Source organism: Berghia stephanieae, chromosome 7 (genome assembly GCF_034508935.2).
Source record: "Berghia stephanieae isolate SIO BIC M18660-M18661 chromosome 7, UCSD_Bste_1.3, whole genome shotgun sequence".
Classification (NCBI taxonomy): Eukaryota; Metazoa; Mollusca; class Gastropoda; order Nudibranchia; family Aeolidiidae; genus Berghia; species Berghia stephanieae.
Window position 1 is genome coordinate 44174259 of NC_088366.1, and position 17782 is coordinate 44192040.

At 33.7% G+C, this 17782-nt stretch overlaps 1 protein-coding gene across 5 annotated transcripts in view; it reads left to right on the forward strand.

The window, feature by feature from the left end:
- Positions 1-17782, forward strand: part of LOC144977318 (glutathione synthetase-like) — a 23717-nt gene continuing 5935 nt past the window's right edge. For 2 of the 5 annotated variants that reach the window (XM_078922393.1, XM_078922392.1), the window contains exons 1-12: positions 410-538; positions 3590-3801; positions 4561-4747; positions 7092-7167; positions 8048-8214; positions 9020-9062; positions 12069-12142; positions 13207-13371; positions 14424-14493; positions 15020-15211; positions 16503-16584; positions 17426-17615. In XM_078922393.1, coding sequence (XP_078778519.1) covers positions 3714-3801; positions 4561-4747; positions 7092-7167; positions 8048-8214; positions 9020-9062; positions 12069-12142; positions 13207-13371; positions 14424-14493; positions 15020-15211; positions 16503-16584; positions 17426-17615 — 1334 coding nt within the window. In that variant the 5' untranslated portion in view covers positions 410-538; positions 3590-3713. Of the gene's footprint in view, positions 66-409; positions 539-718; positions 821-2234; positions 2285-3589; positions 3802-4560; positions 4748-7091; positions 7168-8047; positions 8215-9019; positions 9063-12068; positions 12143-13206; positions 13372-14423; positions 14494-15019; positions 15212-16502; positions 16585-17425; positions 17616-17782 lie in introns of those variants that run through there. The other 3 variants (XM_078922395.1, XM_078922394.1, XM_078922396.1) reach the window with 3 other exon arrangements.

The window sequence follows — 17782 nt, forward strand, 5'->3', positions numbered from 1 at the left end:
CAACAATGTGAAAACAAAACCATACTTGCCTTCAGCTATCAGATCTGTAAAGAATCATTCTGCACGTATGTTGATTTCCAAATTTGTGATCTATCGCCTTAAAACGGTTTCGTGGTTTCGTCTCGGGACGAAACTGATGAAAAAACAATGGATCAAAAAGATCAGAAATGTAAAACTTTACATTTTACGAGTTGAAGAAATTATGTACGTTCTTTTTTGTAAACAAAACCCCCACAAAACTTTATTCAATTCTCATTTTCATCATTATAAATTCAAGTTTCATCATTGTAATAAACGGGACTTAACACTGTTTTGAGGCTGTGGGCCACATATTTAATTTGACTTCTTTTTTTCTCAAGAAAACCGAATAAATCTATCAACGACTCAATGGAGTTTCCCGCAAAGCTATAAATAGTCTGTTTCCATACCCAAGAAAATTAGCTACGCCCATACTTTCTGTTTTCTGTGTTTACATTTGAGGCTGAGCATTAAATTAGTATTCGGCATTCAGTCCCATTATTATTACCAGGACACGTCGGTAGGTATAATCATTTTGCAAATCTGCGGATTTAGAAGCGAGCACATCCAAAATAGTTAATCGTTCATTCAGTCAAACATCTGGGATTTTTTAGTCATGCCTGATATTTAGGCAATTTAGGTACGTGCAAGAATATTTTCAACTTTCTTTCTCAGTAGCAGAAGAAATAGATGTGAATGCCGATGACAATGACAACGCACTTTTTATTTTTATTCACTTTCTCGCAGAAGTTATTGAATTGTTGTTCTTCTCGAACAAACATATACAGGAAAACATGTACATGTAAATGATGAATTGATTATTAGTTAGATAGACTAATAGTAAATAGACTCTAGTATTGGTGTTAGTGTTAGTGTCAGTGTTGTGATTTTTAGTTTTGCCAATTTTGCTCAGCAAAATGATGATTGCTGTGTACTGTAATCTCTCTATCCAATCGGATATGTGAATCTTTGATCAGTTCTCACTCCAATAGCTACACAATGTTGCATTTCAATCTCCTCATAATAGTAAGCTAACATGTTGATATTGAGTCTTTAACTTTATGATAATTTGAGTTTAATTTCTTAAAGTCTTTCACAGTTCATTTGTTGGATTCATGACAACACAGTTTTGCAAAGGATTCCCGTCAATGGTTGTTAATAAAAATCATACAGACTATACTATTAGTTTTTACCCAAGAACATTGCTGATTGATGACTTTAAAATATGATTATGAATGATGGCCAATATGTGGAGAGTTAGTGAAAAAATATGAGGAAACAACAAACATTTAACTCTTAAATACAAGGATGTAGACGAGAGTATTTTTTTTTCTAGTATATTATTGTTTCCTGCTTTGTCTGGTACTGCCACATTCACACTTTTTCAGATGTTTATCTTGAACCAGTACCTGTGTCCAAATATTTAACTTCCCCAGAAAAATATTAATGTCAGAATGAACTAGGATGAAAAAAAAAAAGAGAAAGATTTTTGGATGTAAATCGATCGTTATGATTATAGTGAATGCATTTATTTTTAATCAAATTATGAGAACCAAGCTTAAACTTGGATTTTCATCATTAGGCTCACTCTGATTTGATACCATTTTGAGACTATTGGCCACAAATATGCAAAACAAATAAACTCTCATATCTTGTCTTTCTCTCCTCTATGTGTTCATGGTTTGTAACTATATGGAAAAGAACGCATAATGTCAGCGGTGTGACGTCATCGCACTATAGATAGTGGTGCCACATTCAGAGGGAAAATATTACACTAACTATAGAGATGAAGTTAACTTCATGTGATACTTTGTTATTGTTTTCAGACCACCAGTTGGTTGATTTGTTCTCACTAATAATATATCAATTGAACCATAAACATTTAAGCTTACGCATATATATATTTTTTTGTGTTGATACGTTTTATTTTTGCGGGCAGTTGTGACTATTTTACCTAAATGTATTGCATCAATAAGTAAGTACTCAAAAACATAGAAAAAAAGTTTTCATTCTCACACACACACACAAAATTGATTTTATAAATAGGGCTGCTAAAGTTACCCTACTGACATAAATAGCATAATTTGCCACAGCAAACAGTACTATTAAAACTGATGCAATTATCTGTTGACTCCCGGGAAGACTGTTTACCGCTATTCACTTATATGTTTCAGTGCATGACATAATCAGTTCGAAGGTGAAAATTTTGGACTTGCATTTTTTTGTATTTTCTGGAAGATTCATGAAGTTATGGTCAGATGTATGGGTAAGGTATCCAGCAACTTTTCTCAAATTTAATACTTTTTCAACTTGACTAGCTGTAAAAATTATTTAGAAGTGAAATTAAGCTTTGATATTTCCCAAAGATGTACAAAAAGGGTTGATTTAATCATTTACGACAAGAACTCATTTTTGATAAAAATTGACCTTCTAACTAACTAAACTTGACAATATCTCAGTTCAAACCTTTTCTCCATCCGACTGATTAGGATTATGTCATTCACTGTAACATATGGTAAAGTTGGATTGCTTTTCAGAAACAATCAGCTGTTATAGGACTGATGGTTATAGTTAGTAAACTTTGGAGCTCTTCGTTTGCTTCCACCAAAATGAAGCAAGAGATTGAGAGATAATTTGTTGGTCACAATATGAGACTGCTTGCTTCACGACTCCACTCTTGCAACACTATGGCATTGTGTAAGCATTTGGAGCAGAAAACGCTGATGTTTGCATGTTATTTAAAAGGCAGTATGTGTCAGACTTTTGACAAAAGAGAGTATCTTAAGCTTTTCCATTTTTTTATTTTTAAAAATTAAGTTGATTATATTTCCAAATTTTAAAGTAGAGGTGGTGCATGGCACGAAATCACAAAACTGTCTTTGCGAAGAATATAAGCATTAAATTGTCTCAAATATCTGGTAATCTCTGTGGTGTAATAGTAACACATTTGAATGGTGAATCATGTGGTTTGGAGTTCAATCATCGTCGAAGAACACTGGTATTTTGGGATGGTTTTATTATTGTAATTATTTCTTAATGCTTTTTTTTTGGCTTTGTGCCATTCCAACACTTAAAAAAAGATTTTTATCTTCGTCAAACTGCATAAAAAACTGCAGCATAGCTCAGCGATATGGCCTTTGCTTCATAACCAAAAGGTACCGAATTCGATCATGCACCACTGCACTGTGTGGCCTTGAGCAAGTCATCTCGCCCTAGCTCAATTTGCGGTGCTGCACTGCGGCGGACGCCTAGGTTATTTCAGTCTTCCCTTGGAATAGACCCCGAGACAAATTTCTCCTATGGGATTAATAAAGTTTTAAAATTGTTTTCAAAAGATCGATTTATCAATTGAGGGGAGAATCAATTAGTCAACAAAATCTTATGTCTTGAAATACATGTAGATATTATTTAAGAATTTAGTCCTGTGTTATATGTAACTTATTGAAACACTAGATTGGTGATTGTGCGATGTCAAAATCTAATATGTTTAACTTTAGATTAGAATGATTTATTTTTCATACTTTTAAGTGTATTCTCATTTTTATTTTTTTTCCTTATAATTACTTTTCAGTTACCCATATTGAATGAAGGACTTTGGCTTGCACCAATTGTGAATTGTGACATTCCTAATACTTAAATTTCTGCGTACAGTTGAAAATTTTGAATAAGTATTGTGACAGCAATTATTTACTAACATGGCCACATCACTCAGAGGAATCCATCTTCCAGACGAGAGGATTAGGGAGATTTTAGACGCTGCTAAAGAATGGTGTTTGTCCAATGGTAATCATGTTTTTATTTGTCTATCTGTGCCACCATTTTAGAAGTGATGAACTGATTTTATTTTTATTTAAATTAAAATACGTAATCTGTTTAGCGGGAAATGCCTTTTGTGTCCCAAATTATGTTTTTTCTTTTTTATTTCCTCCTTTGAAAACAGGTCTTTAAGTGAATCTTTATTTAATCATAATATTTTGCAATTTGTTCTAGTGATAAATCTTTGAAATTATTTTGGATGCCACTTGTAACCTGCATGAGATTTAAGCCACTTTGAAATCTAAGATTGTCTTTTTATTCAAATATCTTAAAGCTCTCCTTTGGCAACATCAAATCTATTTTCCTAATTGTTTAGAGACCAGTACGCACTGATTTATCTAACATTTCGTGCCTTTTTACTTCCCAGTTAATCCTCTAGATTTATCAGAGCAGAGTTTACCTTTAAATTTAAATGACATGTTCATTCTTTCTTTGTTAGGTTGATGATCTTGAACAAAAACAAAAAAAAACAACAATAACTACAAATCTTTAGACCTAAGTGATCTCATTATTTCATACTGCTTAGAAAGTTAATACTTTAAAAAATGTTTGGTATTCTGTTCTTTTTTGTAGCTGTTATATCCATTTTTTGTTTATTACTTTTTACAGTCCACAGCTTTTAGCAGCTTAGTATAAAAAATATAGGTCAATTCCTTATCCTGATTCTAGAGCCAACTTTCCTTGTTCTAATTAAATAGTATATTTAAAAAAAATCAAATCCAACAGGTGTTGGGGTCAAATGCGGGTATGACGAACCAGAATCCTCCAAAGTGAGCTGTGCTCCCATTGCTCTCTTCCCAAGTGTTGTCCCATCCTCCATCATCAATGTAGCCAAATCCACCATGCCCCACTTCAATCGTCTCATGCACAGAGTTGCCATGGATCATAGCTTTCTAGAGGAATCTTTTAAAAAGTTTGTATCAAGCTTGCCTAAATAATAATAATCTGATGTGAAACCTATTATATCCGTGAAATTGGCCTTGATTACCATTATACTGGATATCAATCAAATAGATGACAAATAGTTTGCCTATTATCTTCATCAGATAAAAAATGCTGAACCATTTCCTTCTTATCTTTAGTCTTTTTTTTTTCCATTTCAGCTAAGATGAAATGCTTTTTTTTAAAAATATGTATACATCTCTATACAAACGACAAACAAACAGATTACTGTGATCAACTCTTTATAAAGAACTTTACAAAATGAAAATAATGCAATGAACAATCCGTCAAAGAGCATATGACAAATAGTAACGATATTAAGGAGGATGTGAGGATGGGGGGAGGAGGATCCTTATTAATATTGACTTGATCAGGAAACAATTATTGCTCGAATACTGTAATTATTTCCACCATTCCACTTTGCTATTCACCAGTGGTTTTACTGTTGCTATTTTGACTTCCAAAATTGTTCCGTTAATTGGCAGGTCTTCTCTCCCCACTTCAGGCAGCGTCCCATTATATAAACCTAGACAATGATGTTTAAAAGTCTAAACTAGGCTAGGGACCAGGGTAATTTTTTGTTGTTGGTGAAGGTGGGGGGGGGGGGGGGGGGGGGGGGTAAGTATTTGTTTGTTTGTTTTTTAATCTTGTATTTTTGTCATGGCTTAAATGCTCTCATCTCTATCTCTCAAGTATGAAATAATGTTAATTGGATTTGGGCCATTTTTTTCAGCAACAACTCCTTGATTTGATGTATTAAGAACGAACAAAAATGTTGACTTGTGATTGGGCCTTTTTGACCCATTATTTATGAATAAAATATTTTTTTAAACATCGAAAACCAAAGATTTAGGACATTGTGGTGTATTTTGCGTTTGTTAATTAATTATATGACAACAAAATTATAGCAAGCTCAAGAAAATGAAAATAATAATAATAATGATGTACATTTAGTTTAGCGCTTTCTATGCAATTGCATCTCAAAGCGCCTTACAATAAAAATCCCATTAATTGAATAATAAGATTATAAAACACAGGATAATTAGCATAACACAGATTACATGATTATAAAATAAGACCTATGGGTAAAGCATTTTACAAATAAGAATGTTTTAAGATGTGCTTTCAATGTTTCCATATGGGTGGGGAACCTGACCTCCCATAGCGGGCAGGGAGGTACATACTGTGTCTTCTATCCCCTTATGTCTGTTTTCCAACATGCTTTCTGTCTTTGTCTTGGAATGAGATTACTTGGTTTTTTTCCTGGCCCTGGTCGGAGTCCTGCCTGGGAGGGAAACAGTCGAATGCATAGTTATTGTTTTGGGAGATGATATTTTTTTCCTTGTAAATCATCTCTCTGTTATGTATTATTATATGTGTTATTTTTAATGTATAATGTTAGCATTTGAGTGTGTTCCTCTTTGTCGGATTTTGTTCTTGTGTCCAGATGAGACTTATAGGTGATCTCAAACTAAGTACATGGGTGGTATGCTCTTGGAATCTACATCTGATCCCTATTTGTTCCCAGTTCCCCTTTGTCTTACTTTCTCTTGGGTGCTTCAAATCTAATTCTAGAACTTTTTACTATCCCATTTTCTTCCTTTTTACTGGCGCTGATATAACCTAAATGTGTTGCAAGCGCCGTAAAACCCTTAAAAACAAAACAAACAAAACAATGTTTCCATTGTTTGTTTTTCTCTGATCTGCTTGGGCGGAGCGTTCCAGACTCTTGGGTCACAAAATTCGAAAGAGCGACCACCGAAAGTTTTGGAATTAATTGTTTAACATTTATACACTTACACCATTGTCTGTTTTTGTGATAGGGGGCTGTCTGAAGCAGGAAGAACAGACCTTCCAATTAAACTGTCAAAATCTTGGGCAAGCTCCTTGAGAAGTTGGGGGGAAAAAAGTGAAAATTAAATGATGTGTTAAGTAAAATTCAATTTTATAAGGTGTCTTAATCATAAAATCCAAAGTTAGAATACAGATGAAGCTTCAAGAAATAATATGCATAAGTGTTCCCCTTGATCGAAACAAATGCTTTTACATAAAATAACTAGAACAAATTGCTTACATTTAGAGAAGAAAAAAAAAGATAAGCAAAGACATGAGGTATTGCAATATTTGTTGTTCATAATATCAGCGAAATTGCTAGCTATACCTAATGCTTTTCACAAGGCTATCTACTCTGGGTTTATAGTTCGCTCACAATACATTACAGCATTGTAAAAATTATGGGTTTCATGCAATGACTGATTTTTCTGTCGTGAGGAACAATGATAAGTTTTTATTATTGTGGTATTTATTCTTTGCAGTGTAATCCAAGTTGATGAGTTTATGCTTAATTTATGGAACATCTACCTCAGAGTGAGAGACAATGGAATAAAACAGGTAATCCTTATTCCATGGTGATTACAGAAAGAATGACTTTTTATTCAGGATTGAAGCACAACTAAATCCTGGAAATATGAACTTTATCAAAACAAGAGAAAACTGGCTTTGATGATAATAATACTTTTACTGACGATTATACACAACTCATATGTTGTATATTTCGATACTGTGTAATTATCAAAGGAATTCATATATTATAACAGACATCCTGCTTAAACAATTCAAGAACTTTAACAGCCTCCATTAAAAACAATGAACAAATATTTGTAAGAGTATTTAAGTTCTCACTTATGACATACCAAAATATAAAACAAAACAAAAATGTTTTTTGGGAAATGGGAGGGGATGATATGTTATTAACCCAGTTAAGATTTGACCACTGGTTGTGCTGTGTGTCCAAATGATTTATTATTTTACCTTTGTTTCCCAAGGAAATCAGCTCTAGTTTAATTTGTAACAGTATCAAACAAAAATGAATATAATAGCTTCATAAACAAAGAAAAACAATTAACAAGGAATGTTTAGACTCCAAGCCATTGCTGTTGTGGTATTGTTATTGTTGCTTCGCCACTCCTGCTGACGTTGTTGTCTGAAAAAAGATATTGAGCCCGAAGCATTTATTTGTTAAATCTCTGTTTTAAAAACCTGTCTGGTTCACTTTTGTTCATTTTATTTTTTACAAATGAGTTTCTAGCAGCTTAGTATCCATTTTAATTCTATTTTTTTTTACCTGTATAAAGCCTTTGTTTTACAAAGTATTAAATGTAAACATGATAAACCTGACACTGATCAGCTCATTTTTTGTTTTTTTTTATTCTCTCTCTCTCTCTCTCTTCTCCCCCACCCCCCCCCCCATTTTTTTCTCCCTGTACAAAAGCCCTTGATGTTAGGATTGTTTAGAAACGACTTCATGATCAACTGTAGAATATCAGAGGAAACGATTGAAAAATATAACCCTGACAACTTACAACTGAAACAAATTGAGTTCAACACAATTGCCTCCAGTTTTGCTGGTCTCACGCAAAAAATTGGAGATATGCACAGGTATTATAGTCACTCACTCATTCACTCATTCCTATGTCCAGATGGTCATTTGGGGAACTTGCGGGATGTAGCCTTTACAAAACAGTGCAACTCATCTTGATCATTGGCCTTCTCTATCATCGTGTATAACGTCAAACTAGTCTAATCCTTGATGTTGTCCTGCCATATTTTCTTTTTGTCTTCCTCTTTTCGTTGACCTTATTACAGTAACTTTAACTAAAATCTATGAAAAGTAAGATTGTTGGTTACTGTTCATTTACTGTATTTAGAAGATGGTAGCATTGTTGTCTGCCCATTATAACATGGTATGTCAAAAAGATCAAATTTTAAAATTTCCATGCAATGAAGAAAAAAATGCTGAACCATTTCCTTCTTATCTTTAGTCTTTTTTTTTTTTCATTTCAGCTAAGATACAATGCCATATTAAAAAGAAAATGTTATATTTGCTTTACATCATATTAAGATAAAGATGTTAAAGAAAAGAAAGTAGTTCTTCAAAGCCATTAACCCTATGGAGGTGGAGCTTATCCTGGTATCTATAGTGTTAAATGGACAATAACAATTTTATAGGAAACCATTCTATCTCAAAGTACTTTTGGCTAGATTTAACTGACACAACCATCCAATCACGATGTGTGGGCTTGGGGTTAGAAAAAAAACCAAAAAACCTCGTCATCACACGGGATCGACCCAGGTCCCATCTGCTTGAGAGACAACCGGGTTATTTTAAATATACAGATATAAATTAAGCAGCTATTAAATTAGAAGTAGTTCATGTAATGATTTTAATTTTTTAATTTTACAGAATGACACTAGGAATGGCAGGGAAGGCTTTCACACGCGATCAGGTAAAATAGCTTTTATTTTATTAATTCCTCGTTAGAAGATTTTGGAATTGACTGCCCACATCGAATGCCCCAACTGGATGACATTTACAATTTGATATTAGATTATTGTGATGATCTGGGCTCATCCTTGAGATTCGGTAGGACAATATAACCCAAAACATAAACATAAAGAAAAGACCATAAAAATGATAGAAGACAGGGAACTCATTGATAAGTTGGCCTGCAGATAAGGTCAAAGCACTGAGCCAAGCCTGGATGGAGAAAAAGAAGGAGGAAGAAGAAGGTCGTACTTCATGTCATGACCATGGTATAGAAATTATAATAATAAAGGAAAGGAATTCAAGATTAACAATTATGATAAATTTTTTACAGAAACTAAATTACATCTACAAGATAAATAGGAATGACAGAGCTCTACTTATCCATTCATCCTGCTTGTTTCTCTCCTGACATCCACAAATAAAGAACACCACGGCACACATAAATAATAAAATAAAATAAAACACAAGCGCTGTATGCAATATCTCCCTCCTCATGCATTGCTATATATAGCGATGGTTCAAACCCCCTGATTGGGTGGTCGAGGAGGGTTCGGTCAACCGGGACTCATTCAGGTTATGTCTTAGAAACCCATGCCTGGGTGGGGTTCCCTACCTCCCATATTGGGCAGGGAGGTACTTACTGTGTCTTCTATCCCCTTATATCCCTATTTGTTCCCAGTTCCCCTATGTCTTACTTTTTCTTGGGTCCTTTAATTGTAATTCTAGAACTTTTTACTATCCCATTTTCTACCTTTTTACTGGCGCTGATATAACCTAAATGTGTTGCAAGCGCCGTAAAACCCTTAAAAACAAAAACAAACAAACAAACAGAAACCCATGCCAGGGCATAACACCATATATAAATCTCTTATTCACCTCCAAGTATGACCCTATCAACTTATGACAGAAGCTAACTGAGTTCAATACAGTTATAAAAATCATGCTATATTCGCTGGCTATTTCTGTGTAAGAATGTGTGCATGCTGCTATTATAATTATCCACCCTATCTGTATTGGGATTTATAAATAAGAGGAGTTGTTTATTTGTTATAAAATTTATTTTAAAAAAAATATTTATTGCATAACTTACTACAGTCGCATCTCCATATTCTGAACACCTCAATTCTCAGCGTTTTGTTTGGATTAGAGACATCCAGATAGTGGAATCAGTACTTACAGTGGCTTATGTAGTTTTAACCTCAGGCCATAGTAATTCTTAGCCTGTTGTTGCAGCTCACAACATTAGGACTATACTGCTTTCACAATGTGCATTTATTTGGCAGGTCTGATAACTCAATTTATTATTGGCTCATGGCGCATAGTTGCATAATTGTCAGACATGCATATTTGTACATGTCATGCTTTCACTATTGGCCAATGTGTGAATTACAGAATTGTTGATTTTTTTGTTTTGTTTTATTTTATTTATTTTTTTTTCTCTTTTCTCACTAGGGTTTTTTTTTCAATAAGGAAGTGATGTTTGTTTGGTTGCTTTGCTTTTTTGTTTATTTTTCATTACATAAAACAGTTTTCCACAGAGATTATTTACTGAATCAATTTCTTTCATTGCTCTCTTTGCTGAAGGTGGTGCCATGTTAAAGTTGCAGAGAAACTAAATGAAAATTTGAGGAGTTTGGTTCTTATTCTTATGAGCAATTGAGCAAGTGAAACAGATTCCTACTTTATAATGAAAATTGAAAATTAGAAGTGTCAAACGGCAGTGAGATGAAACGTGCTTTGAAGATTTAACTTTGCCTTAATTGAAAATAAAATCCTTTGTTTGCCCAAATACATCAATATCAGGTACCAAGGGCTAGTCGTATCAGATTCTGTAAACTGATTAGTTGCACATGACTGACATATGCCGATTTTTGCACGTACATAGACTGCATTGCCACATTGATTAAGGAGGCTGTCTTCCTATAACTGGACTGGGCTGACAAATAAATTACCTACCCAACCTTAATTGGATGTGACAAAGCATTTTAAATCTGATTATATTTCAATTGTTTGTCGATTGCATTGAACGTGTGGCTATGTGGTCTAGTGATATAACACTCACTTTTGAATCAGAGGGTCTTGCGTTCGAGCCTCGCTCAGCACATAGTTGAGTCCTTGGAAAAGACTCTTTATTCACATTCTCTCACCGCACTCAGGTGTAAATGAGCACCTGGCCTATTCCAGCATTGTCTTTGTCCTAAAAAATTGTAATATTGCCTAACAGGCATCATGTCCAGTCCTACATGTTAAGTGTTTCTGTTGGTCAGGGACCCCTTTTAAAGCGTTTTGAACACGTTTAATGGATATTGCGCTATATAAAAATCTAAATATAAATTTTTGGATCCAGAAGCAAGAATTTCAGGATTATAGAGTACAAATAAAGAAGAAAAGAAATCTGTTCCCAGGTGACCTGTCTAGATAATGGAGACATTTTGATTGTTGGGCTCTGGATTAGAGAGACCTGACTGTATATGTGAAATGCTTTAAATCCAATTTTTATAGAGTTTTTGACTTTTATTGGATTTTCGAACCGAGGGATGGGCCCGTCATTAATTCAATACAACTACCTTTCGGTTCAGTCTACGGAAAATCGTTTTAAAAGAGGAAGGTCAGAAGTCATTAACTTTTCCATGAATTACTGCTTACCTGTTATAATAATATCCACATTTATGTTGTTTTTTTTTTGGGGGGGGGGGGGGGGGTTTAAGCCATAATCGTTTTCATTCTTCTTCTTCTTCTTTTTATTATTATCATCATCATCATCATCATCATCATCATCATCATTATATCATATACCGTTATAACAAGTGTAACTAAATGACAAATTGCCATATTTATGGACAATAAAGATCTATTATTATTATTATTATTATTATTATTATTATTATTATTATTATTATTATTATTATTATTATTATTATTATTATTATGATAAATATTATTTTTACTGATTGTATTCTTCCAGGCCCCAACAAATCTGCCAGCATCAGCTCTCGCCTCAGGTCTTGTCAGAGCTTGGGATCTTTATGACAATCCAAAGTAATTCCTACTTCAATGGTTGTCCTTGCTCTGTGTTAAATTGTGTACACAAACTTTTTCCTTTCTAGCTTTGGCCAGATTTAGTTTGGCGTTTTTATTTAGCAGGTGTATATCTGTCCCTTTGACAATGAATATAGAGGCAACACACTTTTACTCACGCTTTTGTACGTCTGTGTGGTCTTATGGTATGACACCTAATTTGACACCTCAACAATTTGAGCCTCACTCGGCGCATAATTAAGTCCTTGGAAAAGGCTTCTTACTGTACTCAGGTGTAAAATGAGTACCTGATCATTAACAGCATTAAATCTTTCAGAAAATCAGACGACATGTCTTGCTCTATATGTTACATGTTGCGGTTGGTTAGGAACCCTTTGTAAAGCACTTTGAGCTCGTTTAGTGGATATTGCCCTGTATAAAAGCTCAAGTTTTTTTTTATTTTTTGTTTTTTACCGATCAGTAATATCAGATAATTCATTAAATATATTATCTTTTTATAACTATTTTACTATTTTGAGAATAAAGAAACCGGGATCATGAAATTAAAAACTAAAGATGATAAAAGTAATAGGTCATTGACCTAATTCTAAAACTATTCAAATACATATTTTGCACCAAAGATTTCAATATTTGTAATTTAAGATATGCACCTCAATGGCTGCTTAATCTTTACTGAGGCAAGAATGATCATATTGTTAAATTGATCTTTCTTTCTGAAATATAAATCAATTTTTAATTTGATAAAGTTATAATGTAAATGTGAAATTGATTTCCTATGACCTTCATTAGCAATTTCTATCAGTTGTTTTGATATTTTTGGAGAGATGGTCGCAATATAATTATATGACATATTATTATGTTCACTTAATTATTTATTCTGAATTATTAAGTGAACAAACGCCCCAATATTCTTGGAATGTGAATATTCTTGGAATGTGTTGTAAAGAAGTATACATGTTATATCAAGTTCTGTTCCAACCTTTCAAACGATATATTGTTTGATTATATATATAAATTATTATATATATATATATGTCATATAAAATCTTTTTTACTTCCATCAGGGCTGTGATTGTGTTCATTGTGAGCAATTTTGAAAGAAATGTCCTTGATCAGCGTGCTCTGGAGTTTGGAGTGTACAAGAGAAATCCACAAATCAGAGTGTTACGGAAAACTATGCTGGATGTTGAAGAGAGAGGAAGCCTGGATGAAGAGAGTCGATTGTTTGTGTAAGTATGATTTTGCTAGTCAATTTGGAAGATGTAAGTTAAAGAAAATTTCCAAAAACAGTGAATGGCTTTATGATAAGAGAGTGGAAACTAATCAAAACGTGTTCTAGAAATTTGCCCTTGAAATAATTGAGAGGGAACAAAAGAAAAAAACAAAAAAAAAACAATACAATCAAAGACCAAAATTAGACTTTAGAAAGTATTGTTTCAATGCCAGAGCAGCAAACCTGTGGAACAATGTGCCGATAAAAGGAGCTTTGAATTAATTCATTATTAGTTTTAACAAATTCTGGGAAAACCAAGACATGTTTTATGACTAAAGATAAAAGATCTAAATTTGTCACTTAAGCATGGCCTTAGAAAGATTAAGTGAATTCCACTTGAAAGGGTCTAAAGATCATGTATTGGAAACTGAGTATGGTTAAAAGTCTGTGGCTCATTCATTTCTGAAATAAATATGTCTAAAATCCAAAATGAAAAGAAAAAATTAAAATTAAAACCAACATGTTCAGAGCTGTTCTTTTTGGTCATCTCAAAGATTATTTCCTTCGATCAAGACATCATTGTGAAAGTAAATTTTTTGTGACAGCATTTGCTTAAAAGTGTCGGTAGAGGCATATAGATAATTAACATCCCTTCATCAGGTGTCCTCCTTACTAAAATCTAAGGATGTTTAAAACAGCCATTTTAGATGTAAAGAGAATATAAGTCAAGTAAAAGTGTCTGATATCTATGGAAACAAACACAAAACAAAGAATGTTTAGAGTACTACTGATACTACTTTTTAGGTGTTTCTTTTTGACGGGAAATTTCCACTATTTCAAAGGAGAGTAAAAAAATCCTCACGTGATTATCTGTTAAGTAACAAAAACAAAAACTGGAAGTTATTAAATGTTAACATTTAGACACAGGAACTTTATAAATTGCATCTGTTCACTGGGCAAAAAAAATGATAATTTATTAAATCAAAAACGAAAATAAATGGATAAAAAAGTCGATGGCTAGAAATAACTTCTCAGTACCAAATGATTTCCATTTATTTTTTATATCAGGGACGGTGATGAAGTGGCTGTCTTATATCTCAGGCATGGATACACTGTAGACAACTACCCTTCTCAAAAGGTAATCAATTGTAAACATAAAGGAAATAATGGTGAAAATGACAATGACAATTACGATCATCATAAAGTGGACATTTACAGACAGATAGCACACATTCACAGACTCACGCTCATTATTTGTTTTTTGTTTTTTATTCGCGTTTCTATGATGCTGTGATTTTGTGGCTAATGGGTACTCGGCCTTGCCAAAGGGCCTCCCATGATATGGTCTGGGACTGCAATTACCCCTATCCACCACCTGGGGACCCACCAGGTTGGAGTGTTTGTCTTCCTTTGGTGCTTGACAATTCCTCCTGGCAATTGACAAGGTTCCCCGGACACTCATTAATAAATTTTTACTTGAAACTTCATTGAAAGAACCATATGGGAATCAGATTATTCTGCCTCTGTTATACTTACTGTAAAGCACAGTAAAACTGCTCACTTTTTAGCCAAAGACAACATTCTGTCTCCCTTATATCAACCCACCAGTATTTTAAATAATTATAAACATCCTTTAATGCACTTTATACTTCTTTTATACTCAGGAATGGGATGGTAGATTGAAGATGGAGTTGTCGCGTGCCATCAAATGTCCATCCGTTCAGTACCAGCTTGCTGGAGCCAAGAAGATACAGCAGGAGCTAGCCAGACCAGGGGCCTTGGAGAGATTCATCGATGACCCAAATATCATAAAGGAATTGAGAGCCACTTTTGCAGATCAGTATAGTTTGGATTTGGTAAGAAGCTTTCGCCTGAAACTGATAGTAGTTTTAGGTATTTATTTAAAGTGAATATTAAAGTGATAGAGGCTGTATGTCGAGGTATATTCTTTTAAATAACTTAAAAGGCATTGAAATAGGTGGAAGAAAAAAAGTTTTGTATGCTAGTTGGACCCAAAAGGTAAATACAATTATTTTCTTTCATTACATTTTTAAAAAAACTGCTTTCACCAATTTTGGTAGTGTGATCAAAGCCAATTGGATAAATTTAATTTAAACAATTTCCAAAATGTATCCTATCACTTCTAATCTGATCATGACCCATGGTTGTTGTTATGCATGCAATTGCCTTATCTTAAGCAGGGACAGCATTGCTCAGTGGTATGATCTTTGCTTTGTAACCGAAAGGTACCGAGTTTGACTACCTGCCACGCTGTGTGGCCTTGAGCAAGTCATCTTACCCTAGCTTACTTTGTCGCGCTGCACTGTGGCTGATGCCTGGGTTATTCCAGTCTTCCCTTGGAATAGACCCTAAACACAAATTTCCCCTTGGAGGTGAATAAAGGGAATTTTATTTTTTTAATTTAATTGTAAACGGAAGAAAAATCTTTATTATTTTTCTTTTCAAATGGATATTTGTTTTCATTTTTCAAAAGCATTATATCATTGATTGCAATGGTGAATCAATTGAAAAACAAACATGATCTGGTGATCTATGGCAATAGACCATGATTTGGCACAGGATCAAAAACAAGTTGTTTTCTATATCGATGATACCAGAACTGTAAAAGAGTGATATATATTTGTAATCTTGTAGAGAGTTTATGGAATTTGGAGTGGATTACTTATTAGTAAATTATGTAATAAGATTAGGATAATTACCTCTCACTGTTTTGAAATAATAAATCACAGGTTTGTAAGGATTACCAGTTGTGTAATCAAATTGTGAAGGTAATATATAATACTATCAACTATAGAGGCAGGACTCGTGGCACAGTTGAGTTTCGTCTTGCTGTTTCGGAGGCTACATCCAACAAGAATTCGCCTTAAAGGAGGAAGATGACCCATCATAATTTTGGAATTCTTTTGCTTTGCATTCTTCTTCTTGTGTACTTTCAATATGCTTATTAAGCATAAACTGTGTACATTTCTTTAAAATTTACAATTCCTCGTGCATTCAGGCAGGAATTCTTGACATCTAACTTTGCAGGTATGATGATGATAATGACCAGGAGGAGGAGGATATAGAAGATGACAGATTATACAAAACTTGTATATATATTTATATATATATATTTCCTTTCAACAGGGCCCTGAAGGAGATCAAGCTGTGGCATTAGGAATTGCTTCCCCTGACAAGTTCGTCCTTAAACCTCAAAGGGAAGGTGGAGGTAAGAAAGTGATTTTGGCATGGAGTGTTCATGTGAAATCTTTGGGACAATATGGTGGCAGAGTAGTGGTTAGCCCTCAACCTTCTAATATTTGATAGCAGTGCATTTGATTGAATCTTCTTTCTGGATTTTTAGAAAATCCGAGTTGATGTGAAATATTTTTGATGTAAATAATATGATTTCAAGTTATTTTTTTAAAAATGTAAGGCAAACACACATGCACATACATATGCATTCACACAGACAGTCAGAGAGAAAAGCAAACACAAATTTATTTTTCTTAAATTACACTTTTTTACACTTCTTGTCAGTGATGAATGATTTGCAGTGCCTTTTACGCTGTAGACCTGCATCGCTGAATTTCTAAGTCCCATAATGGATTAAAATTATAACTTTGATGGGTTCTTCCATAATTATGATGGTTATGTAATGCGAACAAATTGTTCAGAGTGGAAATATTTGATTATTAGAGGTGCAAATGTTCTTAAACACAGTCAGTTTCTGTTTTGTTTTTTTAATGTAAAGAAGTTGATGTTACTCAGCTCTTGATTATTGTCTTTAGATTGTCAGAGAGATGATTTGGTCTCTTTAACAAATAAATGAATGATAAAATATAATTTCCTTTATTAATCCCCACTGGGAAATAAGTCTCTAGGTTCTATTCCAAGAGATGACTGAAATAACCCAGGCATAGAAGTACTGGTGAACATATTCTCATAGGGATAAATAAATGAAATTAATAGAAATATTGAGCACCACAGAGACCACAGTCTAAGTTGATACCTGCTCTTATGTGTGTTATATTCATTATTGTTAGTTGAGTTCTTTTATAACCTTTCAGGCCACAACCTTTATGGGGAAAGCATTGTCAAATTCCTGACAGAGCACAAGGAAAGTAAAGAGCGTAATGCCTACATTCTCATGGAGAGGATCTTCCCAATGCAGCAACAAAACTATCTCTTCAAAGAAGGAGTTCCTTTCTGTTTGTCTAACGTTGTTAGTGAACTCGGCATCTATGGAGTCTACATTGGGTAAGGATTGCTGTCAAGTGATTTTATTTTTTATTTTATTTGTTTTTAGAGGGCAGGGGATGGGAGGTGGGGTCGAAATGGATATTTTGCTGAAAAGAATTTAATATTTAGAAACGTATAATATTAATGATAAGACATTTACTTCCTATAGGCTACATTTAGAGAAA